Source organism: Poecilia reticulata, linkage group LG3 (genome assembly GCF_000633615.1).
Source record: "Poecilia reticulata strain Guanapo linkage group LG3, Guppy_female_1.0+MT, whole genome shotgun sequence".
NCBI lineage: Eukaryota > Metazoa > Chordata > Actinopteri > Cyprinodontiformes > Poeciliidae > Poecilia > Poecilia reticulata.
In genome coordinates this window covers 27,235,156-27,260,506 of record NC_024333.1, presented here as the reverse complement: position 1 = coordinate 27,260,506, position 25,351 = coordinate 27,235,156, and the positions used below count along the sequence as shown (strand labels likewise).

Here is a 25,351-nt window from a genome sequence, read left to right as displayed (position 1 = left end):
ACACAAACTTCTGACGGTAACTGACGGTTGGCTGTTTTGGACATAGTGCAGAGAGTGAGCGAGCATACGAGTCACGGTTGAGGGGAGATAACTAAGGAATAGTCCAATTAAGGTCCAGACAATGAATTAGCTAGCGCTTGGTTGATGAGGGAACAAGGTGGGTGTTTTGATGAGTGAATTGTATTTATTGAGCGTGAAGTTTATGTTTTGACATAAAATGGTGTTAATATTTGATTAACTGTCGGAACAGTTGGAATACGTTTTAGTTCATTTGTAATATAGAAATGTTATAGTTAATTAAATACATGTATTGTAAATTTAATGATATTACATAAAGTAAGGTTTATAGGTTAAGGTAAAAGGTTAGAACCACTAAGAGTTACTAATGGTATTTTATTTGTATGTTTGTAGCTCTCACAGTGTGTTCATGAACAAAGGCTGCTGAATAAAGAAATGTGAACCATCAGTTAGAGAGACCATCTTTTCAACTGGGACGCTACAGGCTGTGACCTACACTGGATAAAAAGACAGCACTCTTTTTTTCTCAAGTCTGAAGTTAAATCTGATCAATCAATTCATGTTTTATGTTTCTTAGAATTACCTAAATTATTTCTATTTGCTAAATGCCAGAAAAATTAGCTGGAACATTTTAAATTTTTGAGGTTTTTTTTTTTTTGTAACTTTCCTCAAATTAAAAAGCTTATATACATTTGGTCAGTATCAGGGATAACTGTCTTTTAATTTGTATGACGTCTGATTGGTTGACTAACAGAGTTGAGTTAATTGGAGCCACACCTGTGAATTGATTTTAAGGCCACATCTAAGTACAAATTTAAATTCCATCCATCCATCCATTTTCTTACAGCCGTGTCCCTCAGTGGGGTCGGGAGGGTTGCTGGTGCCCATCTCCAGCTAACATTCCGGGCGAGAGGCGGAGTCACCCTGGACAGGTCGCCAGTCTGTTGCAGGGCAACACATAGACACATAGGACAATCAATCACACACACTCACACCTAGGGGCAATTTAGACAGACCAATTAACCTGACAGTCATGTTTTTGGCCTGTGGGAGGAAACTGGAGTACCCGGAGAAAACCCACGAATGCACAGGGAGAGCATGCAAACTCCATGCAGAAAGACCGGGGCCGGGAATCAAACCCAGAACCTTCTTGCTGCAAGGCAACAGCTCTACCAACTGTGCCACTGTGCACAAATTTAAATGATTAAATTAAATTATTAAACTGCTATCTTTTTTGACACAATGGGAAAGCAAAAAAAAAAATCAGCCAAAATTGAAGGAAGAGAATCATGGAGCTGCACAAAAGTTCATCTTTGGGAATAATTTACCAGTGCTTGGAGGAGCCATGTTCATCTGTTCAAACAATTATAGTATAGACGTGATGGGAATGTCCAACCATCAGAACGTTCACCATGGAGATGGTTTCTGTGTCCCAGAGATGAATGTGTTTTGGTCCAAAATGTGCAGATTGGTTCTAGTCATTACATACCAAATGTGTGTAAACTTTTGAATTTGAGAATTTCTTTTCTTTAAAAAATTATGTCAAATTCAATTAAAAAAAACTTTACTGATCAGAAAAGGGAAAGTAAATTAAAATATGAATATGATGTCTTGTTTTCTCAGGTGGAGCAGCTGACAAACTGGTGAAACGTTAGCAGTGTATTGCCAGATTTGACCATAAATGCACTGAGTTGTTGTGACTGTATCCTAGCAACAACGGAACTGATGACATCACACGCATCAGTTGACAGATGAGGGTGGAATGATGTAAACAGCTGCCAAAAATAACTGTTAGTAAATAATGTGGATGTGGATTCTCCTCAAGTCTTCTGGCATTTAGCAAATATGAATAATTTTGATAATTGTAACTGAACTAAAACAAGAAAAGTTTAGTCTGATTTGACTTCAGACTGTCACACTAAAGCCGTTTTCGCACTGCAAGGAACGGATTGGAACGGCACGGGTTCAAAGTAGGGCCGACCGTGTTTGCATTAGAACTTCCGACCCGGTTCCACTCGGCTCCTTGGAACCACCAATCGGGTCGGCCAAGCGGGGCTGCTTAGAATCAGCAGCTGATTGGTTTAGAGTCAGCCGTTGATAGGGGCTAGCTGGCTCTCACTAAACTGTTCTTACTGTATTTTGTAGAGTGCTCTTTTTTAATATATATATATATATTTTTATTTGCGATGAATTCCCCTCAGTATTCTGCTGTTATTGGTCCCATGATGAGGTTTTTTTTTTCTCCGCTTACTCGCTGATGAACGAGTACAGAATGAGCTAGATCGGTCAACGAGGAATGAGAAAGTTTTCCGCCGCATATCTGAGGAAAAGGCTTCGGCCACTACATCGAAACCATCGTTTAGTTTCAAAAATAATGACGTCAGGTACAGCTTCGATCCCGCCCTCAGTTATATGGAAACACAACAGGGCTGCAGGGGTGGAACCGGGCCGAAGCGTGCCGTTCCTTTCCATTCCTTGCAGTGCGAAAACGGCTTCAGGGTGTTTTCATACCTGATAGTCCAGTAGATTCTGTTTGATTGGGGGCCAAAACTCCACATTTATAACATTTTCAGCTGCTGTGGTTCCCATTCACACCGCTATATGTTAAACGACTCAAACAAACTGATAAACCTGTTCCCTCCGTCGCCTGTGGGGGCGCTGTACCAAGAACTACTGAAGGAATCAACACAAAACCTCTGAAGAAGACAGAGAGCGCAATTTCCTTCTTCACAAAATGTAAACAAAAATGGAGCAGTGTCATATTTTAGCGGTTGTAGGATTTCTTCATTGATTTACTGGTTTGGACTTCGCATGTTAGCCGCTAACGCTAGAGACTGTCCTGGAGGAGCCGTTACCGCACGGTGAGTCTGTCCACTAAACCAGGCTGTTCCAATGCGGGATAAGCAGGAATCTGTCACAAAATAATGGTAGTGTCCTCATTTGTTACCTGATTTCTATAAATATGGCTTAAATTAAAGCTGAGAAAATTGCTGATGTTTTGATACGTAAAATATGTATTCTCCCTAGATATAAATCTACAAACAGTTTGGTTTCTGTCAAGATGCAAGAGAGAACTAAGCAAATTTCTCTCTTATATTGGTCAATAATTTAGTATTACACAATTGCCGCTGTTAAAACTAATTAAAATGTTACAAACCTCCTATACTTTATGAAATATTTTACTTTATTTGATGATAATTAGGACTATCGCCACGTTCTACAAAGGAGGAAATTAGTCCAGTTTGTTCTTTATTGAAGGTTTAAAAGTTACAGCAGCTGTAGTGGGACTGGTAAACAGGTGAAAAACAACAGTAAACCACTTATATTCTGCTTTTCCTCGCTCTCTGTGTTGGCTTTATGTAGAATCGTTGCCATGGCATCTCCGCTAACCCAAAGAGCAAAGAGTAATATATTTTCCAGAATGCCCTGCACTCCAGGTAGCTTCCTGCTTTTGGAGCGGTCTCCAGTCCGGTTGCATTCACACTGCATTCAAACCGCATAAGAGTTCACTTCAGCCGAACAGAGACCGAAGTTTTCAGGCAGATCAGAGTTCGCTTGTTTGGTCTGCATTAAAGTTCGGCTGAGCATTCACACCTCCACAAACGAACCGGACTTTGTAGGTAAACGAACTAGAGTTCAATTAAAGCGGATTAAACAGGACTGCTGTGAATGCACCCTAAAATAATGAGTCTTTGCCTTTTCATTCGCTGCAAATATCTGATTTCAACTATCTTTTAAGGGTACAGACGAATATCCCTTTTGTCTCTATCCTCATGTATCCCAGCCTTTTCTTGTTTAATAATTTATCAGTTAAGCCTATTTTATTTGTCACAAGCTTGATGTCTGACAGGACCTGTGAAAGAGACCTCTGGAGATTGGACCGTTAAAAAGAAATTTGATCCCCAAGCAGCAAAAAGAAAGCGACTGACCAGTAGCCTGCTGTGCTGTGGACCAGTGAAAGGCAGGTAAGGCTTCTGTCTCTGCTCACCTGCTGCTAAAGAGCGGAGCTGAATACAATTCAAACTCATCAGGGAGAGATAGAGAGACATCTGCCGTCCCTCTATCTCTCTGTCCCCTCCTCTGTGTCCTCGGCAGCAACATCTGCTTCCTCCGCTGCTCTTTCCCATCATGCAGTGGGCGTGTCCTTTGTGTTGCCCCCCAAGCTTCATTGTTCTAGCCAATCATTGTCCTCCCCAAGCTGTTCCCACGATGCACCAGTAATGACCAGAAGGTGCTGATGGGAGCTGGTGTCTCTGAAGGAATGACTGTGTCCTTTGCAAAGCGCTTTAGCCCCCAAGGGAGAGGAGACAAAAAACCAAAACATAAACAAAAACAATTCTCCCAAAGGCAGCAGAGGAACGAGGAAGGCTCTAATTGCTAATTAACCACACCCCGACCTGTAATTTAAAAAGAAAACGCCTGACTGTAAGAGAAGTGGGAGTGGAATATTATATTGTGTGAATATTAACAGAGAGACAATCGTGAAGGAGATGGAGCTCTGGGAAAAGATCAGAGCCTCGTCCCTGGGGAGCAGCGACAGATGAAGTAGCTGAATAAGCTGTCTGTCATTGTGTGACTTGGACTGCTGTGGTCACTTCGTTTGTTCAGACTCAACAATGGAGGATGGCTGAGAGAGAAACCTCTGTTTTCCCACAAGATTTAGCCTAGAAAATCTCTAGTCAGGGATGCTGAACGTGTGTAGGGATTTGTTCCGATAGCAAATTGAAATGCTAATAATAGACGAGTGGTGAGAAGTATGAAGTCACTAGATACATTTACATTGACTACATAGTTACGAAAATGAATTTGCTTAATGGAAACACGCCAATTTTGAAAATTTCCACATACAGTTTTGCAATGCAATGGAAACACTTTTTTTCACATCACATGATCGACAACCGGATGTTGCCACTGTCACAAACCACGAAGAAGAAAATGACAGGAAGCAGTTTGGAGGATCATGTTAATAACTTATCGCATTAACAAACTTATTCACATCTGATTTTAATTGTGATTTCAATTGCATTTTATTTAAGGGAAACATTGTATTGCATTTACAGAATATTACCAAACATATTTATAATGGAAACAAACTTTTGAGTGCGATGGACTGGCGACCTGTCCAGGGTGTACCCCGGTTCTCGCCCAGAACATTAGCTGGAGATGGGCACCAGCAACCCCTGCTGATCCCACTGAGGGACAAGGGTTAGAAAATGGATGGATGGATGGATGGATGGATGGATGGATGGATGGATGGATGGATGGATGGATGGATGGATGGATGGATGAGGCTGAAGCACTTCATTAAAAAACTCATAAATCTCATCAATGCAGTTGTTCTGTGTTCATAGTTGATTGAATTGAATTGGTTTGTTTTTGTTCCTACAGTGATTCTGTAATTCATATCTTAAAGATAAATGAAGAAACATTCATTGTATTTTGGTGATGACAGAGCAGATAAACTAAAACGAACATGTTTTCCTAATAGTTAAACAGATTTCAGATGTTGGCTGAACTATTTGGATATTGGGTAATATCTCATTGAGTAACTTAAATCTAATTTTCTCTGTACTCATTCATAGATTATTTTTAGATTAACATATTTCCATGCTGCGCATGCTTGTTATTTATTTATTTCTGCTCAGCCATATTGAATTACTTACATCACTTTAAGGTATATGTATATTTTATAAACTTGATCTCTTATGGTGATATTTGTATTATTAATATTTAACAACTTAGATGGAGTAGATTGCCAACAAAAGCAATTTCCCCTTGGGGATCAATAAAGTATTTTCTATTCTATTCTATTGCAGTGAAGATATTGTTGTAATAATATCAAAATTCAATTCAAATTCACAAATATTTTATTGATCCCAAAAGGAAATTAACTGTTGTTGTCGCTCATTTTAGTTAGAAACTCTTCAGGGTTGTTGTAGACGTTGATGACTGCAGTCTCTGTTAAAAGTCAAACTGTGAAGGTTCTTTATTCTGAAAGTCTAACTTTCGTGATCATTATTCTGGTGATAAAACCTCCAACTGGGATGGCCTACAAAATTTTATTTGATCTTGGACGGCATTCAACTTCCAGATTCAAATGTAAAAACATGTTTTTAATGGAGTATCATTAAAAACATGGTACTCCATGTTAACCATTAAAAACATGTTAACAACACTCCTTTAACAACCAATGGGGAGTTGGTTTTTAGAACCAACACCCCATTTCCCTCATCATACAAGTAATTTAGGAATAAGCATAAGCCAAGTCACAGCCTGATGCTTCATTAAAGTTGATAAAGTGTGGCACGTTCATTTTATATAATATAAACCCTAAATTCATAAATACAATGACATTCAGATGCTACAGAACTCTCATTTTTCCAACAAAACTTTTATTTTTTTAATGTGCTGCTCCAACATAGTTAAAAATATAATATAATGATCTAACAATCTAAAATATGTATAAATTATACATCTGACATTTATAACAAAGTCACATTAGGCTCGTAATGTTAAGATGCAGCAGTTTTCTTTTGTGACAAATGCTCAGTAGTGGGAAATAAGGAAGTACAAGTACTTCGTTACTGTACTGAAGTACAATTTAGTGTATCTGTACTTTACTTATTACTTAAGTAGATTTAATAATGGATACTTTCTACTTTTACTCCACTACATTTTACAGTAAGTATCTGTACTTTCTACTTCTCTACATTTCTAAAAAACTGTCGCGTTACTCGTTACATCCAAGTCGCATTGAGCTTTTTTTCCGTTAAAATGTGAAGTTCAGGGACCTAAGGTGGCGCCGTAAAATCCAAGCAATAACGTGACTTAGTGTCTGTACCGCAGTGAAGTTAGTTTCAAGTTGGATATTCGATATTTGAGCTCCTCAGAGTAAGCGGCATTTAGCTCAAGGTTGATCCGATTTATGAACGCTATTTTCGGCCAGTTGTTCTCCACCTCTCCCGGCCCGAGCGCTCGAAGGTTCACTTGGGGACTATCAACAAATTACCGAAACGAACACTTCTGTCAAACAAATGCTAATAAATGCCTTAAATTGTGACCAACTAACAAATTGTCAGTGCTAATTCATGCTTTTACATGAGACACTATATCCTCCATAGAATATTTTAAATAATTTTAATATTAAATAATATAATGTTTTCTTCAATAGATTCAACGTCATCTGACCTATTTACTAAGAATCACTTTGAAATAATTCTACAAATCAGAGATGAGGCACAGTCATTTGTTTTCCATTTTAAATCATTTTTCGTTTTGTTTTTAGGATTTTTTTTGGTCAAAATTGAGTGTTTTTCTTTAATAGCTTCCAGGTCATGTGACCTGTTGACCCAGAATCAGTGTGAAATAATTCTACTAGACAGTATAGATGAGACACAGTCATTTGTTTTCCATTTTAAGTCGGTTACATTTTTTTTGACAATTTCTTTTTTTTGTCAAAATTGAATGTTTTTCTTTAATAGCTTCCAGGTCATGTGACCTATTGACCCAGAACCAGTGTGAAATGGTTCTATCCATTTTCTGTACTCCTTGCTGGTGCCTATCTCCAGCCAGGGGCGCAACTACGTATTATTCAGGTGGATGCGAAAACATATATCCGCCCCCTCAAGGAAGGTACATATCAGGGTGAAGGAGCGTAGAAAACATACGCTCTCTACATTGCAGGAAAGAAGGTTCCACCGAAGAAACAATATAATCCCCAGGTAAGTGAATCAATTTCAGGCAATTAAACATAGTAAACAACTAACTGGTGAATAAAATTTGACCGTTGACCCTCTACAGGTCATGCAAAACAAGTGAAAGTGAAAAATCATCTGTAGAGTTGTTTGTAGAACCTCCTCATCCTCTTACATGCCGAGCCCTTAGAAACTGCATGATAACAAAAACCTTTGTCCATCCGTCCATTTTCCTCCGCTGTTTCTGGGTCACGGGGGCAGCAGCTTCAGAGGCCCAGATTTCCCTTTCCCCAGCCACTTCTTCCAGCTCCTCCGGGCGAACCCCAAGGTGTTCCCAAGCCAGCTAAGAGACATCATCCCTCCAGCGTGTCCTGGGTCTTCCCCGAGGCCTCCTCCCGGTGGAACGTGCCCGGAACACCTCACCAGGGAGGCGTCCAGGAGGCATCCTTACCAGATGCCCGAGCCACCTCAACTGGCTCCTCTCGACATGGAGGAGCAGCGGCTCTACTCCGAGTCCCTCCCGGATGACTGAGCTTTTCACCCTATCTCTAAGGGAGAGCCCAGCCACCCTGCGGAGGAAACTCATTTCGGCCGCTTGTATCCGTGATCTCATTCTTTTGGTTATGACCCGAAGCTCATGATCACAGATGAGGTGGGAACGTAGAATGACTGGTAAATCGAGAGCTTTGCTTTTTGACTCGGCTCTCTCACCATGACGGACCGGTACAGTGCCTGCTTCACAGCAGAAGCTGCCCCAATCCGCCTGTCGATCTCCTGCTCCCTTTTTCCCTCATTTGTGAACAAGATCCCCAGATACTTAAACTTCCTCCACTTGAGGCAGGAACTCCTCTCCCAATCTCTCCCAGAGAGGAGACATTCCACGTCCCAAGAGAAAGGTTCTGCAACTGAAGATCAGGTTGACGGGAACCCCTCCCTCAAGCACCATCCAGATTCAGAAGAGTCTTTAGGACAGGAGTTTTTAACACACAGTCAGTACAATGCCTGCAGCTGTCCCAAAACTCAAGCCGCTCATGAATGACCATCAACAATCAGTCATAAAAGTCCACATGCTCCATGGTGGACGCTGCTGCTGCCTCACTTCTGGGTACAGATGCTTCATTATAGCTTCCTCTAGTTCTTATTCAGACTCGTCCAAATCGTAATATCTGTTAATTTTCCTCATCAGTTTTGCTATTTCATCCCGTAATTCCTCTGTATTCAAACTTTCTAACCTCCTTCTTTGTATCCTGAGATAAAATTCCTCAAGTTCCTCAATAAACTCTGGATCCTCCATCGTGCAAGTTTTTGAACAAGTTGCTAGTCTTTCTTCAGTGCTCAAATGAAAGATCTTGGGAACATTCAAATACTTAGAGACTGTTTTGTGATGTCATAACAAAAGAGAATGATATTATTTCATTACAGAGAGAGTGATGTAATAACTGACATATATTTGCATTTGCATATATTTATGCATTTTATAAAATATGTTTATATGGTTTTCTTTTTTGCATATTAGAACGAGTGAGATTCCACGAGGAACACCAAAGAGCAAATGGCTTGGAAGAAGAACTGAAACTCAAGCTTGAAGAACGCAAGTTTAACGAAAACGACGTTGGCGTATGCAGTGAGGCAAAAAAAAGGATTGAATGTCAGTGAGGACATCCTATCCTCTGAGCTCCTCTTGGAAAATAAAGCCCTCCAAAATCAGCTCAGATCTTCTCAAGAAAAAGAGGCACTTTTACAGAAAGAGATCCAGGAAAGTACAACCCTATATCAAGAAGTTATGGCTAAGCTTCAAAACGATATTATCAATCTGTCAGAACAGGTGGCAACTTTGCAGGAAGAGCTGGAAATGGAAAGATCATCTAACTCTCAAACAAATACGAACAAGACGTTTCTAAAGTTCATAAGAGGCGAAAACACAGCTCAGTGTACAGAGCTGAAGAAGGAAATGGCACTGCTGAGAAAGACGACTGCAGAGAAGGAGAGGCATCTACAGGAAGAGCTGAAGAAGATAAAAGAGTCCTCCCAGAAACTTAACAGCAATTATCAAACTTCTGTCAAGGTCCTGGTACAACAAGCCGAGTCGTTAAAGAAGAAGCTAAGGGACGACGAAGAAGCTCATGCAGAAGTGCTGAAGATGAACCAGACACTTTATGCAAGTCTGGAAGCTGAGAATGAGGCTCTAAGTCACCAACTGTCATTCCTGCAAAACGCCTCCACAGAGACGGAGACATGTCCCCAGAGCGAGCTGGACCAAGTCAAAGAGGCAAGCCTGGAAATGACCAAGAAATCTGAAGCAGATGTTTTAGCCCTTAAGAAACGGGTGAGTACACTGGAACGGGAGCTGAAAGACGACAGTCTCATGCTGAGTTGGTGAAAATCTTTCTCTGTGTATTTGTAATTTTACTTAAGTAAATTTTTTGAGTACTTTCTCCACCGCTTCAAATGCTAACATTAGCCGCCTTGTTTTGATATGACTCATTAATAATTTGGCACATTAGATATAATAATGAGGTTTCAATCAATTATGTACTGATAAAACTCACAGGAAAAGTTGTTATGCTTTATGAAAGCAGCAGATTGTGTTTTGAATCTTTAATGATAAACATTTTATTTTAAAATTTTGCTTATTTATTTTTTGAGCAAAAAATAAATAAAATTGGAAATCACAATAAAGACATTTTTTCATTTTTAATTTAATACATTTTCTGGCCTGACAGTAGCTTTAAAGTTTTGGTCCCCAGGACAAAAAGTTTGGACACCCCTGATCTGGAAGACAGCAGTGATTCCTGGGTAAGATGCATTGAGATATTCAAGATCAGATTACATGCAAGTTGTGACCTGGACTAGAAAAATGATAGAATACAAATAATAATTGAAAAAATCTTAATTTCTCCGATTATTTTGCTCCTACTGTGGATAAGGCTTTTTTTTTTCCAACTATTTTATCGTACCTGAATGCGATATGACTGTTAATTTATGTATAACATGGAGGCCTGTGACCCTCCACTGAGCTCTGGACTGAGGCAGTCATGGGGAGACAAGCCGTCTGTGGCAAGACACGTTTTTCTACAGCAAAACTTTTATGAGCACCTTTAAGGCAGAAGATGTTTCATTGTCAAACCACAGAATGAACAACTGTCTTTGTCAGGGAGATGAAGGGATGTGATGTTTTGCACGAAAGATATGCTAAATCAAACATATTTAGACTGAAAGCTGGTGATACCAGTTATGTTCATGAAAACAAAGTTTGCTTTCTTCTCCGTCTGACATTAAATCAGACTGAACCATTTCTGTTTTAGTTCAGGTGGGCTCACCAAAACAAAACCTTTATTGTTTCCTTTTAGTCTTTATGGCTTGAGTCACACATTTAGGATATGCTTCCTCAAGCTTCTCATAATAGTGTGCTCTAATTTTAGCCTGTTCCTCCTGACAGAACTCGTGTAATTGGCACATTTTGTCAGCTCTTTCTACACGTTTTCTGCTGATCTGAGACCACAGCTTTATGACGGCTGCTCCAAAACAGCGACTTTAGCATCTTGTATAATCTGTATCTTATTTTCTGATATATTGGGTTCCATTTGTCAACTTGGAAACCAATTTCTGCCCATCTTTAACGTCCTAGCTTGACTTGTTACTTCAACATTTCCACATATTTGATGTGGTCTGTTTTGTAGAGTTGGGTACCTGGGTTCTCTCCAGGTTCGCTGGCCTCCTCCTATAGTCCAGTGAACGTGTACATGGATGCTTGTTTGTTCTATGTTGTCCTGTGATGGACTGGCAACCTGTCCGGGATGGGCAAATGACTGCTGGAGATAGACACCATGATTCAAAATTATTTAAGTGGATCTATCATGCTGGTGACATCGCACGTGCTACTGACATCATTCAGTTTTCTAATATTAGTGTATAAATTAAAATAATCCAAAATGCTGAGGTTAGCTTAAATGCTGTAGGTAACATATCTGGCACCAGCATGTTGACTTAATCCATTCAGTATGATAAACATAGCTAATACATATAAAGTCATGTAAAATGCCTTGTATTGTAGATACAAGGCTAATGTTAGCATGAGGGCATGGGATTGTCACCCGTTCCCTAAGATATGGAATCGTATTTGGCTGTTAAATGTTGCGTGAACTGATACGATTTGTTCCGTATTTCTATAAATGTCCGATACGCGCGCCTATCACACACATATCAACACTAAGTTAAACAAGAATGACCTAAATAAAACACAGGCAATATTAAGTTAGCTAAATTGTAGTGGCGGAACCATAGATATTAATACGCTGAGAACATTGTCGACGTTATTCCGCCCTCTACTGCGCATGCGGAACATTTTCAGGTAGTCTGCGGTGCACATTGAAGATCACATACAAACCTCGTATATTTGGAAGTAAGTCACTATTTTGTGTAAGAAATAAGACATTTCAAAAGGCTTCTGAGGGTTAAGTCACTTTCAACGGTCACTGCGCCGTTACCTAGCAACCCCAGCGAAACCCAGCCCATCACCAAGCAACCCTAGCCAAGCTGAGCTCCAGAGCGTTTGGTCGGCTGGTTTTACCGCTGTATTCGCTGTACAGTGGCTGATGGAAAAGACAAGCGTTTTGTTGTTGACTTACCATTTAGAAACCAATTGCTGGACATGTACGGCTGCATAATTGAGCATTTGTTTGAAGCAATTTTTGTACGTGAGTGTAAACAGTGAGTTGGGGGACGTGGCCAGCAGCCGCTTATTTGGATTTAAAGTGACAACTCATTCTGAAAGGAGCTCAAAATAGGCAAAACGGAGCAGACCAAAATATCATTATATAGGAATTATTTTGTGAAAAAAATGTAATAAACATGCTTTCAATGGCATGTAGGCCTAAAATAACCTGTTAAAGATCACCCATTCAAGAATTTGTATTTTGAAATGCATTTTGACTTCTTTTAATATATTTTACAGATGCTGGTCACTTGGTATTGCAGGTTGTTTTGACTAATAATAATCTTGCAAAAATGTGTTTTTAAGATGCTAGAAGCAATCCGTTAAATGTGTGTGAAAGGTCAGATTTAACTGGGGTTCATGGTCACTACAGATACTGCTTGACAGTATGTGACACAGAAATCTTCTTCTGTCATTACAGAACCATAACCCAGTTTCAACAAAACTTTTATCATGGTATTTTTGCATGCTTGTGTGTGAGGGAGAGACACAAAGAGATTGTTTGGAAGTGTAACAAGGGAGTAGGAAAAAAGTTCCCACTTGGCCAGTGACTGTCCTTTTGTCTGGTCACCTGTCAAACACACCAGCAGGCATTAACGTGGATTTTTACACATGGGATTTCAGATTGCACCAGCAAACACACACATATACACACACTTAGATTTTCTAAAAGATCTGCAACAGGAGAGGAGAGTGGAGAGGGGTGCATGAATGGACAGATTAATCAGATTATAGCAGTGACACACTTAAACAGGCTGTTCTCTGGATTAGCTACGGTCCTGCCTACACTTCACCACAATGAAAAGTGCAAGAGGAGAGATCAGACTATCACGCAAAATAAATATTAAAACTTTTAAACATGTCTGATTTATTTGAAGTATTACCCATGTTTTAGTTTTGTTTTTGTTCCATGTCCTACAACTTAAATAAAGCCTGGACATTGGGAAAAGCTCGGCTCTTGCTAAATATTAGCAGCAGATGAAAATTAGAGGCAAGCTCCATTGAGTGAATGAGCACTTCTCTATATATTTGACCATGAAGAAGTTTCGATTTCCCCCTCAGAAGTTCAAAGAGTGCTGCTCTTTATGTGCAGCAGGGCAGCATATGGCAGCCAGTGACCAGGGCTTTGTCTGACTACTGACACCAGATAGATGCCGCGAGGGAGGACACGAGTGTTTGCGACTGTTTCGGGGGCCGGAGGACAGCCTGACAACAACAAAGGGCCAGCTTTAAGCCTGTCTCCTGTGATTTTCCAACTCAGCGAAAAGCTATTGTGGTACTGAAAAAAAGTTAAGTTAAAAAGCTTAGCATGGTATGTGCTAACAACTGCCTGCTGCTCATGTAATACAAGCAAATACTTTCTGAGCAGCCACAGTGGCAGTCTTTGGAAGGGCAACCGTCACCGTGTCTGCAGCCGGTGTGCAGGTCACCGGTTCAACGTTCTGGTCTCCAGAGCCTGATGGGCTGCATGGTTAAGGAGGCGCTGAAAAAGCTGCAAGCCCCCGTCAAAATTACAGCTTTTTGAGACTTGATGAGAAACATTTCCAAACTTTTTCCATATAAGTTGTGACACATGTCCAGTAGAATTCAGCTACAAAACAAACAAAGCTGGAAACAACGGGGAAAATAGGAATTAAAGACCTGAAATAACTTACTTGCATAAGTGTGTTCACTATTGAATCAATACTTTGCTGTGAAACCTTATTATTTACATGACATATTTGGTCTTCTTGAACTGAAGAAGACCAAATATGTAACTCCAATGAACACGCCTATCGCACATCACACTCCTATCACACATCACACTCCTATCACACTCCTATCATTTTAGTCATTGTTAGGTTTTCTCATTTCAATCCCTCAGCTACACCCACAGTTTCCAGGATCAAAATATGCTGAACCTATGACCCTTCAGTCAGGAGAAGAGTAAATTATGGCTATACCAAGGTACCAATCAACACTGGAAGAATATGTCAGGTCGCCTCTGAGAACATATATTTAATGGTGACGCTTCTTAGAACAGGTTGAGCTGTACAAAACATGTTCATTAAATATTTTGCACAAAATCAGTCTGCTCAGTTTTGCTGAGCAGACTGCTACTCATACTGAGCTCTTTTAGGATCTCTTGTCACTTTAAATCCAAATGAGCTGCTGTTGGCCACGTCCGCTAACTTCATGTCTACACTTCCATGTGAAAATACCTGCAAACAGATGCAATATTATACAACTATATATTTTTGAAAAGCAGAAGTGGAGCCTCCTACACAATCAACAAGAATGCAGCAAGTGGTTTCTGGTGGAACCGGCTGACCAAACGTACTGGATTTCTAGGTGGCGATCTGGGCTCTGCTGGAGTTGTCTGTTAAATGTGACTTTATAATGAGGAGACTTCAGAAACAAATACTTGCTCACACATAAAACCATTGGCTAACAATGGTTTTATGTGTTTTCCTTTTTAAAAAAATACTTTGTTTTTAGAAGCAGAACCAAATGGAAGTATAAAATCCTTGCATAATTTGTCCCCCTTTCAGCGCCTTGTTGAGCCTGTAACATGAGGATTTAAGGCATGGTGAAGGCAAAATGTGGTCCAGTTGCAAATTGGCCAGCTGTACTTATTGAAGTATCTGTTTATAATTGTTTTAAAAAAATATTTTTGGGGGTTGGTAGATTTGGTCTTTGGTCTTCGGGCCCTACAGACTAGCAGTTAGCTACATCATCCAGGTTCTTAAAGTTATCTACAGAAGATAAAATATTAGCTTCTTGAAACCTCACTTCAAAAATCTTGAGCCAGACCTTTAAAGCTTTTGTTAATTTTAATGTGATTTACACTGATTCAGTTTGAAAACTATGAGGAATTATATGACTGAGACTTATCAGGCTTTCTGCATTTAAGTGTGAGACACAAACTACTGTAATATAAAAGATGACATTTAGGACATGAGGAAAGAATAAATGTAAACTAAATGTCATCAATGTGTACAGTGCATAAAAATGTAAAAATATTTGAGAGCAACAAAATGTTGACTTATTTTTTATGTTGCTGCTGGTAAAGATAATTCAAAGCGACGTAAAAGAGTTGTCCTTAATTTTTTCTTTTTCTTATTTTGAGATCAGTCAGCCACATGGTGACCTCTGTGTCTCTGTGTTAATGTGACGAATGTCAACACTTAATCCGGTTCATCTTTTTGGTAAAAGTTCTGATCATCCGTCATCCAGTTTTAAAGCCTATCTGGTGTGTGTTTATAAAAGAATGCAAACCATATGAGTTTCTTTGATGGCTGCCTCTACTCTCTCAGTGGTCGCTAAATGGGACACACACACACTTACACACACATTTATATACAGAGTGTAGTCAGGCAGGGGCAACTGGGACTAAATCCAGACTGGTGGTTTCTATCTCCAGCTATAAATACCCCTCTTCTTAAACAAGATCACACACATGAACTTGTACTCAAATAAAGAGGCTCATAGACAAAAAGAGATCCAGTCACAAACACATTAAGGAAATGAAACACACACATTTGGACTAACATTCGGATCCGCACAGAGAAATGACTTTGGCCTCAGAGGAGGCTTGCTAAGCGGTCTATGATTATGGGGTGTGTCTTTGTCTCATTTAGTGGTTCCACAAGGAGACAGTCTTCTGCTGTGTCAGACAGATACACACACACAGGCACCCCCCCACACACACGCACATCATGCAAACACTACTTACACAATCACTTAGTGACGGCAAATCCCTCTGCCTAAATTTGTTCGACAACTTTTTAACGTGCTTGTGCTTTCATTGCCGTCTTCTGAGTTAATCCAAGCAGTACTGCCTTAGCATGAAAATATTTTCCAGCACCCGAGTAGATTTCATTTCTCTTTTATTTTGGAAAAATATCGCATTTTCCAGTTATAAAAATGACAGGCTCTGTACATACGACTTTTCTCTTAAATACAACACAGTCACAGTGGTCTCAAGTGCCTAACACATGCATACATACATACTTACATACATACATCATCTGCCAAATAAAAACAACACAACTTAAATTATAACAAGATTAACAAAAACAACACAACAAAATGAAGCAAAAATAATTACATAATTAAATTAAACGCATACATCTTTCTTTAGATAACAAATAAATTTTAAAAAACAAAACAAAAGATCCTAACCAGCGGCAGGAGGAGTCATGGTGTTCTTGAATTGGCTGATAGTGGAAGACTGGGGCGGGAGAGGGCAGTGCATACATCGACACCAAAAGCGGCCATTTACTTCTTCTGTACACACACACTTGCACACACACATATGCACACACACCTCTATAGTGCAATGAGGTCTTGGCAGTTAAGACTTTATAGCACGGCCTTGTTCTCTTGGAAAAACAACATCATTACGAAGTCAGGAAAAAAAGAAGCCAAACAGTCAGGTTTAAGTCGAACAGATGATTTGATAATTAAATATGATGCATGTATTGGTCTGATTTGTTCAGTCTTGTATCCCTTGCCCCAAGCATCGCCCTGCGTATCAGACTTTTCAGGGCTCAGAGGCCAGTATGGCCCAACAGTATCCATGGTGGATCGATCTGCAGTCACTACTGGAGTTTTCAGTTCTCTGTTTCCTGCTGAGAACCAGCTCAGCTACATCTGCCAGTGCTGTAGAGTTGAAGGTGTTCGGCTGTCCTATAAGTGGTTCTAAACTCTAGATAATCTGATATGGAAAGTCCTGCTTGTGACGCCTTGAATGAATTTCTAAAAATGGTCAGCCTAAAATTACAGGGACTCCTACTGTTGCAACAGCTCCACACTCTACTCTGCAGCACTGTGCAGAACATAAACTACCGGAAATCCAGGACAGATTTTACACAGCAATGTAAAACCACAGCACGTAACAGTACTACAGCAGTACTTTAAAGATTTTCAGTACACTAAAGGTACTACATTGTTCATTCAGTCGGTACATCACCGTACAATATCATCGGTCAATATCCAAGTCAACATCACCGTACAATATCATCGGTCAATATCCAAGTCAACGCTCTGCTGCTCATCAGGAAAGAACAGTTCATCCACTGATGAGCTGTAAATCTTCCAGTGCTGCAAGGAGACGTCAAGCAAGCTCTTCGTGAGTTCTCCAGCAGTTTTTGACTGTCTGAGTCAGCCTTGTGTCTGTACAACATCTGTACAAGTGCTAGCACTTAGTTCTGGTGCTTCATCCATAGCATAGAGTCACCAAAAGACCTGTGTCCATCGAAGGCCAAGGATATTGTAAATTGACCCGTAGTATCACTGTAGTCCTCAGTCAAGGCCAAGCAGGTGATGCGTCTGCACTGGCACATCATCACCTTGGCTCAAAGTCCTCTAGGAAATCCCAGGGAACAGCAGCAAACAGCAGGAGTAAAACCTCCCAGAAACAAGCTGAGCTCTACTGCTCAAGGTTGGTGTGTGTGGACTAACATCAACCACAGGAAACTGGTACCATAATTATACCTGTAAAACAAAGAAAACAAAGTTAGTGCTGGGGCACCATTACAGGTGGAAGGTTATTTTTCTGGTGTGGTAGCTCAAACAGATAAAACAGGCTGTGTTCTCACCTCTGTAGCAATGATGCATTCATCTTTCTGGTCTGATATGACGTAGACAGACTGGTATTTGGTATCGCTGGAACAGGGGTACCGGCTGTCACTGGGAGTAGGGTACACAGCCTCACTGGTTGGCTGGAATTTGAGGTCGCAGGTTGACTGGTACTGAGGGTCCCTCGCTGTGTGACAGTTTAAATCAGAGGATGGCTGATCTTTTGCTTCACTGCATCCTGGTGACTCTGCCGATGCTTTCTTTTCCGAAGCATCACTGTGGGATGAACAACAAAGAGATTATAAATACTGTCCTTCATTCTACGTGGGGTTGTAATGTGTTTAGGGTGATTATTAAGTACCTGTTTAGTCTTTTCCTGAATCCTTCCCCTCTGCTGGGCTCATCCAGTGGCTCACATTTGGGCTCTGGTTGTTTGCATTCCTCCTCTGTACACGGCGACAGATCTTCTTGCCGGAGTTCATGGACCAGGTTGTACTCCACGCTTGGGTAACGAGGCTTAAAGCCATTTTTCTCAGATCCATTGAGGCTGCTGATTCCACTCAGACCCCCAATTGACCCAGCAAGGTCCGAATGATAATCTGCTTTCTTATTGGTGTTTTTAATTGATGTCGTCATCATGCCACCAAGCTCCTTGTCACTTCGAAGACAGTTATTGGTTGTGAGGTTATTCATGGTCTCCTGGCTATCACTGTGAACACTGTCACTGTGGGGACTGTGTCGGGTTTGTAGTTTGACACGAACATAGACCACCAGCACAGAGCAACTGATCAGGATCACAAGAACAAGGAAAACGCCGGCACAGACAGCCGTCCACGGGAATCCGCTGTCATCCTCCTCAGTCTCAGTATTCCCACTTTCTGAAGATGAATATCGCCGATCTGGTCCATCAACGACCGGCTGGGAGCCCTTGGGAACCTCTGGTAGGAGGAACTGGCAGTTATTCCCACCATAGCCTGGCACACAGGCACACACGTAGCGACCACCACGTTCATGGCAAGTGGCTCCATTATGACACGGGTTGTGAATGCACCGAGAGATTGGAGAGCTGCAGTTTTTGCCCGTATATCCTGCAAAGAAAAGTTCAGAGTCTCAAAAATTGGTCCAAACAACATTTAGCAAGAAAGTAGATTAAAAACGGTCATACCTGGTGGGCAATTGCATGTGTAGCCATTCACTGTGTCCTGGCAAGTTCCACCATTCTGACAAGGAAAGGACTGGCACAGTGCAGAAATGCCGCTGCTAACCTCACAGTTGGGCCCTGAAAAGCCTTCTGGACACTCACACAGGTAGGAGTTTACCAGATCCACACATTCTGCACCTGTAAAGTGAAGCATCATTAAGATTAGTCTCCCAGTTCCCCACCACTTGATTTAGAAGTAAATGTGGAGTAGGGTATACTGATAAAACACAACAACCTACCACTTAGACAGGGGTTGGAGGAGCAATGGTCAATTTTCTTCTCACAAGTGAACCCAGCATATCCCATTAGGCACTGACAGAAGTAGCCACCTTCAGGGTTGTCCACACAACGTCCACCGTTGAAACACGGCCCGTCTGCACACGTATTGGCGCTTAGTTCACAGTTGTTTCCATAAAAACCAGGTGGACATGTGCACTTATAGCCATTGTCATCGTCCTGTTGACAACAATTCTTGGTTAGGCACAAGCTTAAGGCCGTTGCTGTACCAAAAGACATCCTCATGTCTTTAAAGTGGTACTCACAATGCAGCTGCCTCCATTTCGACAGGGATTTCCTGAGCATTCATTGACTTGGATCTCACAGTTAGCACCGGTGTATCCAGGAGGGCAGGAGCATGTGTAGCTGCCCTGACCCGTGTTGGTGCAGGTGGCTCCGTTGAGACAAGGCTTATGGTGTGTGCAGTAATTCAGGTCTGGAAATACCATCAGTTGCACTTATGAGCCACACAGATTAAATACAAGGCAAGCAAGAACAGAAGGGATTCAAAAAGAATTTTAGTGAACTTGTCTACAAACTCACCCTGGTTGCAGAAGAGGCCACCCCATCCCTCCTGACAGTTGCACTGCCAGGGTTGTTGGCAGGTGCCGTGGAGGCAACCTGGGTAACGGATGCAGTCATCACAGTAACGCCCACTGAATCCCACACGACACCTGGGAACACACCAACCAATTTATATCAAACTGAAGGAGACGAAAGTCAAGGTAGCTTAGGTTAGAGAAGGGCTGGACAAGATGGCTGAAAAACGTATCATGATATAAGCATTTCATATCGGTAATTATTGATTAGTTCATTGTTTTGAATATCTGAAATACTGCCAGACTAGTGATAAGACATTTCCTCTTTTATTCACAGCTTTTACTCCAGGCTGTAGTTTTTTTATTATTTTTAAGTAGCTATGAGGCACAATGGCGAAACCTTAAACTGCTGCTGGGCAAGTTACTCAACAGGTTGTTGCTAGGTAACCAAAAGTTCCTCAGCAAGTTGTTGCTAGGTAACCAAAGAGTGAGCGAGTTAGTTGAGGCCACCAATTCAATTCAAAAATACATTATTGATCCCAAAGAGAAATTGCTTAGGTAACCTAAAGCTGCCTACGTCTCCCAGAATGCTGTGCGGTTCTGGAGTTCAGTGAATATTCTATTAGGCGTATTATCTATTTAACGTTGATCATGAGACTATTGCAGTATATATTGTTATTGATTTACTGTCCAGCCCTCGTTTAGAGACACGTAAAAGCAGCTTGTTTCGAACTTACTTGCATTCTCCTGGTTTGTCACAGAATCCATGTTCTTCATCACATCCAGGAAGACAGATAGCTGTAAAAAGAAAACAAACAGATCAGCCAAACCAGGAAAGACAAGATTTTCAAACTGCAATCCTGAAAATAACCCCAACATTTACATTGCTTCTTGCTTGTCTGCCTTCTGGATTGTGTGTTTACTCATCTGACTCCTCTTTCAGTCTCTCTGGTTCACGTTTTAGCATGTTGAAGGGAATCATTGTCATCGGGTCATGTGTGACCACCCTTAGGTTTTAGGTGTTTTGATGAAATACTACCTTTCAGCCAAGCTGGAAGCTATCACAGTTTGGGTCTCAAAGAAGGAGAACCAGCCAAGAAGCCCTTCTTTTAACAGGCTAGCTCCACAACAAAAAGCCCCCCACACAAAGCCCCCTTTCTCCCCTTGACTGTGGGTCAGAAGTCCCCTTTTCTCACCCCTTGCCTCTGTCCTCCTCCTTTTTATTTCCTTCATCCTCCATCCTCCATCCCCTCCCCTGCTCCTTATCTCCTCTTCCTCCTCCTCTCCCCTTATTTCCCTCTCTCCTCATCCCCCTCCTCCTCCACCTTTCCCCCCCAGGGCCAGCTGGTCTGTGAGGAGCTAACCACCAGACAGCTGCTCCATTGTCTCCTCTCACTGAGCAGCTGCCCCCTCCACAACAATACACGACCCGGCTCGGCCAATCACCGGCCCCGGCCGCAACAATATAGGACCCCCACTTGGCCAATCGGGGAGGAGGTTTGGGGGCGAGGAGGCCCCAGCGGTCTAATGGAAGGCACGCGGCGTGTGAATTACTGAGGAGCCACCGCGGCTCATTAGAACGGAGGCCTCTGGTGCAATGGGATAACTGACTGACGCCTGTTGCACACGGGCGCTCCATTATGAGCTGGAAAAAGTCTCTGACAATAAAGAGAGGCAAACGACTGCTGGAGAAATAAACTTCAGATTGAAAAACTGTTGTTTAAACTGTGCAGGAAAAAGAAAAAAAACCCAAATCTTGATGACGACTGAAAGGCGATTCCTTTAAAATGGAAGTGATTAGATAGCAACTAATCAGAGTTTGGTGGTAACTACTTACATTTACTTCAGTAGGTTTTTGGAAAAAAAATGTACTTTTATAAGTATTTTTGCTATGCTTTTAATTCAGTAATTATATTAAGTGTCTGCTCTTACTTGAGTAAAATCTCTGGGTCTTTTATCCACTGAATGAAAAACAAACATGTTTTAACCAAACATTTACCAGATACAAACACTTTGAGTTTCTGTTAAAGTTTTCCTAAGAAAGAAATTGATTTTGAAAATTTGTGATTTTGTTATATGGATAATTTTCATAACAAAATGTACATAACTTTATATTTTGATCTGTCTGATTATGTATTTTTAAATATTAAATGATCAGTTACTCAGCACTTGAGTAGACTTTTACCAAATACTGCTTTTTACTTTTACTTGAGTAAAAACATGTTGAAGTATTGCTACTCTTACTTAAGTACAACTTTTTGGGTACTTTACTCACCTCTGCGCCTAACGTATGTACTATTGTTGTGTTGGTCAATAATACTTGGACTACAGGATTCTGTGAGCTTGATGCACACATCAGCATCCTCTGCTTAGCATCAGATCCAAATATTAGCCACTGCTTCACCACTGAGTTGGAAAAGCCTCCCTTCATTTTTCATCTCTCCTTCCTGCTCTTTCATTTAGCTTCCCTGCACCGGCGTAATGAAAGAGTTTGATCAATGAGCAAACCCACTCACGTTCAGTGCAGTACTGGCCTTTCCAGCCAGAATTGCATATAATTTCGCCTCGCTCGCCGCAGGTAAAGTGTCCAAAGGCATCGTCCCGGGGCCGGCAGAAGACGGAGCACCCGTCGCCGTAGTAGTGCTCGTCGCACAGGAAGCGGTAGGAGAAGCGCAGCTCCGTCCTGCTGGCCGTCTGCATGTCCTTGGACCATTCCTCTCCTACGGTCAGGTGCCGCTGCGTGGTGAACCTGCTGATCAGCCGCTCCAGGTTGTCTGCAGAAGAAGTGGATCACAGTTTGAACAAGGTCATTTGTGGTCACTCTGAAGGTCAAAATGCGAAACTGACTTCCAGCGTCTGGAATAAGAACAATTTCTGCTGTCACTGACTGTGACTTCAGAGCAATAAATGATGGGAAAATATGTCACACTAACTTTAAAATAAAACCCAAAATAAGAGTCGAAATCACAACATGTTTGAATTTCACACAAATGACCTTATTTTAGGTGAAACGTTGAAATGTAAAAAGCAGGAGTGTATCCGGATGAGATCTGAGTGGGAAAACATGCCTCTGCAAGACCATGGTTTCACACACACACCCCTGTCCTGTCACCCACCTGTTGTCAGGTCGTCCAGGGAGTCCGTGTGCAGAGCTTCAATGATCAGTGAAAACGTCCCCTGAGGACACACAGACAGACAGACAGAGTCAACAGCTGCTCTGCTTACAGATAAACCTCCCCTTACCTTTAGCCTCCAGAGCCACCGGGCCATTAGGAGTCCTCATAAACTTCACAGTCTAATTCTAATACTGATTAGAGGCCTAATAAGGCCGGGCTACCTGCTCCTTCTCCTTCTGTTTTTCACACCCCTGCTACTATCACACTCTGACACCGCTGTAAAACCCAAAATGAGGCGGAATTTCACGCTGCGCTGCAAATGATGTGCCAACTCAGAGGATGTTAGATTTCCCACCACGGCTGATCGGAGGGGGGAAATCTTTTTGGTGACACCTCCCCTCTCTCCCTCTCTCTCGCCCGCATCCCCTCCCTGTTTTATCCCACCAAAGGGCGCAGAGTTACTACAATAGCCCCTCTCACACGCTGCTGACAAAGACCCTCACAAGTGTTGAGTCTGGGAGCATCTGTTAGGGCTTTTTCTTCCCCCTTCATAAAATCCATCACAAAAGTCCAATTCCAACAGCCAGTAACATAAAACGTGACGCTAAGTGATGTGGTGGATAACAACTGTCGTCTTCGGTTACTCACCGGCCATGTGAAGCCGAAGGAGAAGCGGATCGGGTTGGTGAAGCTGTCCGCATTGGTCTCCGGCACCTGGAAGGAGTTGGAGCCGAGCACGGGAGTCACCGCGCCGCCGTAGGTGCAGGGAGGCTCCGGGGAGACGCTGGCCTGGTAGTGCTTCAGGCAGACCCGAAAGAAAGTCTTGCACTCGCACTGCTGGTGGCCCTGCGGGTGCGCGGCGCCTACCGGGCAACAGTTGGCGTTCCCTGCTATCCCCTTCTTGTTGAGAAACTCCTGCAGCTTGAGCTCGAACACGCCTGAGCACAAAACCTACAAACACAGAGGGAAGGGGGGAAAACACTCGTATGGGATCGATCTGAGATAAGAATCTTAAGAGTGAGTAAATTAGATTGAGATTTTAGGAGCCCTGGATGTTGGGACGTACCTGGCAGGTGAGAGAGGACAGACTGACAATGAGGAGCAGACACAGGCGTCCCATTGTGTTGACAGCCTCCTCAACAAGCAGTGAAAGCTCCGCGGGTCCGTGTGGCACCACTCAAACACTCATGGAGAAAGTTTTCAAAGCTGCGCTCACGGTCAAGGCGACGTTTTTACGCACGAGGCTGAAAATTAGGAGACACTTTTCCTGGAGCGCGTCGGTCACCTGTCCATCTGCTCACTCCCTCAAAAGTGTCGGATTTGTTTTGGTTTTTTTTTTTTCTTTTCGTTTCTCAAAACGAGTCGGACTTTCACAGATTCAAGTAAGATCCAGCGGAATAGTCCCCCTTAGAGAAATCCAGAGCGGAAATATCGGAGTTAATTCCAACTAGGTTGTAGAAAAGATTGGTCTTCTTTATTTGTTCCAGTTTATTTCTTTGTTTTCAGGATGTTTTCATCCTAAACACAGAAAACAACCTCCGCTCCTCTCCTTTGTTGACATGTATCAGTGAGTAAGTCTGATAGGTTTTCTGCCCTGCGCAGGGTTTTATACAGGGCCAGCAAGCGAAGGGTAATAAGATGCAAATGAGGCCCTCTGCCTCTCTTCTTCCCCTCCTTCCACCACCACCACAAGTCCGCCCCGGGGCCATTACAAAGAAACAGGAGGAGGAGGAGGAGGAGGGTAGGAGTCCCCCCTCCAAAAAAAAAAAAAAAAAAAAAATGAAGCCCCCCCCCCTCCTCTCTCTTTTTCTCTCAAGGGGACAGACCAAATGGCTACTGAGCTGTTAAATGTACAACAACCCCTCGCTTCCCCTGATGGCTCCCTCCTCCACAGCGCGGAGCCTATTTACATTCCGACAAATTCTTTTACCTCCACACGAAATCCTCAACTCTACCGGGAGATTTATTATTTGCGCCGCGGCAGCAGCCAGTTAGACGGTGGGTTCTCATTTCTGAGCTGACTATGGTGAAGTCTTGGCTGGCCTGATGCTGGCTGGCTGGCCGCGCAAGCCAGCCGCTAACGACCATCTGCTCCATCGCATTCCTATGGTGTTACCCCGTTTTTTTGAACGTTCCCACCCAAAACCAGTCAATCTGTTCCTGTTGAAGTAATTTATTGACGCGTAGATCTGCTCCGTGCAGGCTAACTAAACTAAAATGCGCGTCCATAA

The 25,351-nt window shown here is 42.0% G+C and overlaps 1 protein-coding gene and 1 long non-coding RNA gene across 2 annotated transcripts in view; both read right to left on the bottom strand.

Moving 5' to 3' along the window:
• LOC108166177 (uncharacterized) overlaps positions 1-12,188 on the bottom strand; it is a 13,752-nt gene extending 1,564 nt beyond the window's left edge. Inside the window, exons 1-2 of the long non-coding RNA XR_001776446.1 lie at positions 12,100-12,188; positions 11,403-11,524 (exon numbers count right to left, since the gene is read on the bottom strand). This is a non-coding gene — a long non-coding RNA (uncharacterized LOC108166177). The remainder of the gene's footprint in view (positions 1-11,402; positions 11,525-12,099) is intronic.
• Positions 12,189-16,278: 4,090 nt separating this feature from the next.
• dldh (dihydrolipoamide dehydrogenase) lies at positions 16,279-24,717 on the bottom strand. The gene is made up of 12 exons (XM_008405820.2): positions 24,187-24,717; positions 23,769-24,071; positions 23,121-23,181; positions 22,521-22,778; positions 20,742-20,802; positions 20,009-20,139; positions 19,732-19,901; positions 19,429-19,645; positions 19,154-19,327; positions 18,350-19,076; positions 18,009-18,264; positions 16,279-17,904 (listed from the first exon to the last, which is right to left on the bottom strand). The coding sequence occupies exons 1-12, from the start codon at positions 24,238-24,240 to the stop codon at positions 17,899-17,901; spliced, it is 2,418 nt and encodes an 805-aa protein (XP_008404042.1). The 5' UTR covers positions 24,241-24,717; the 3' UTR covers positions 16,279-17,898.
• Between the last annotated feature and the right edge of the window lie 634 nt (positions 24,718-25,351).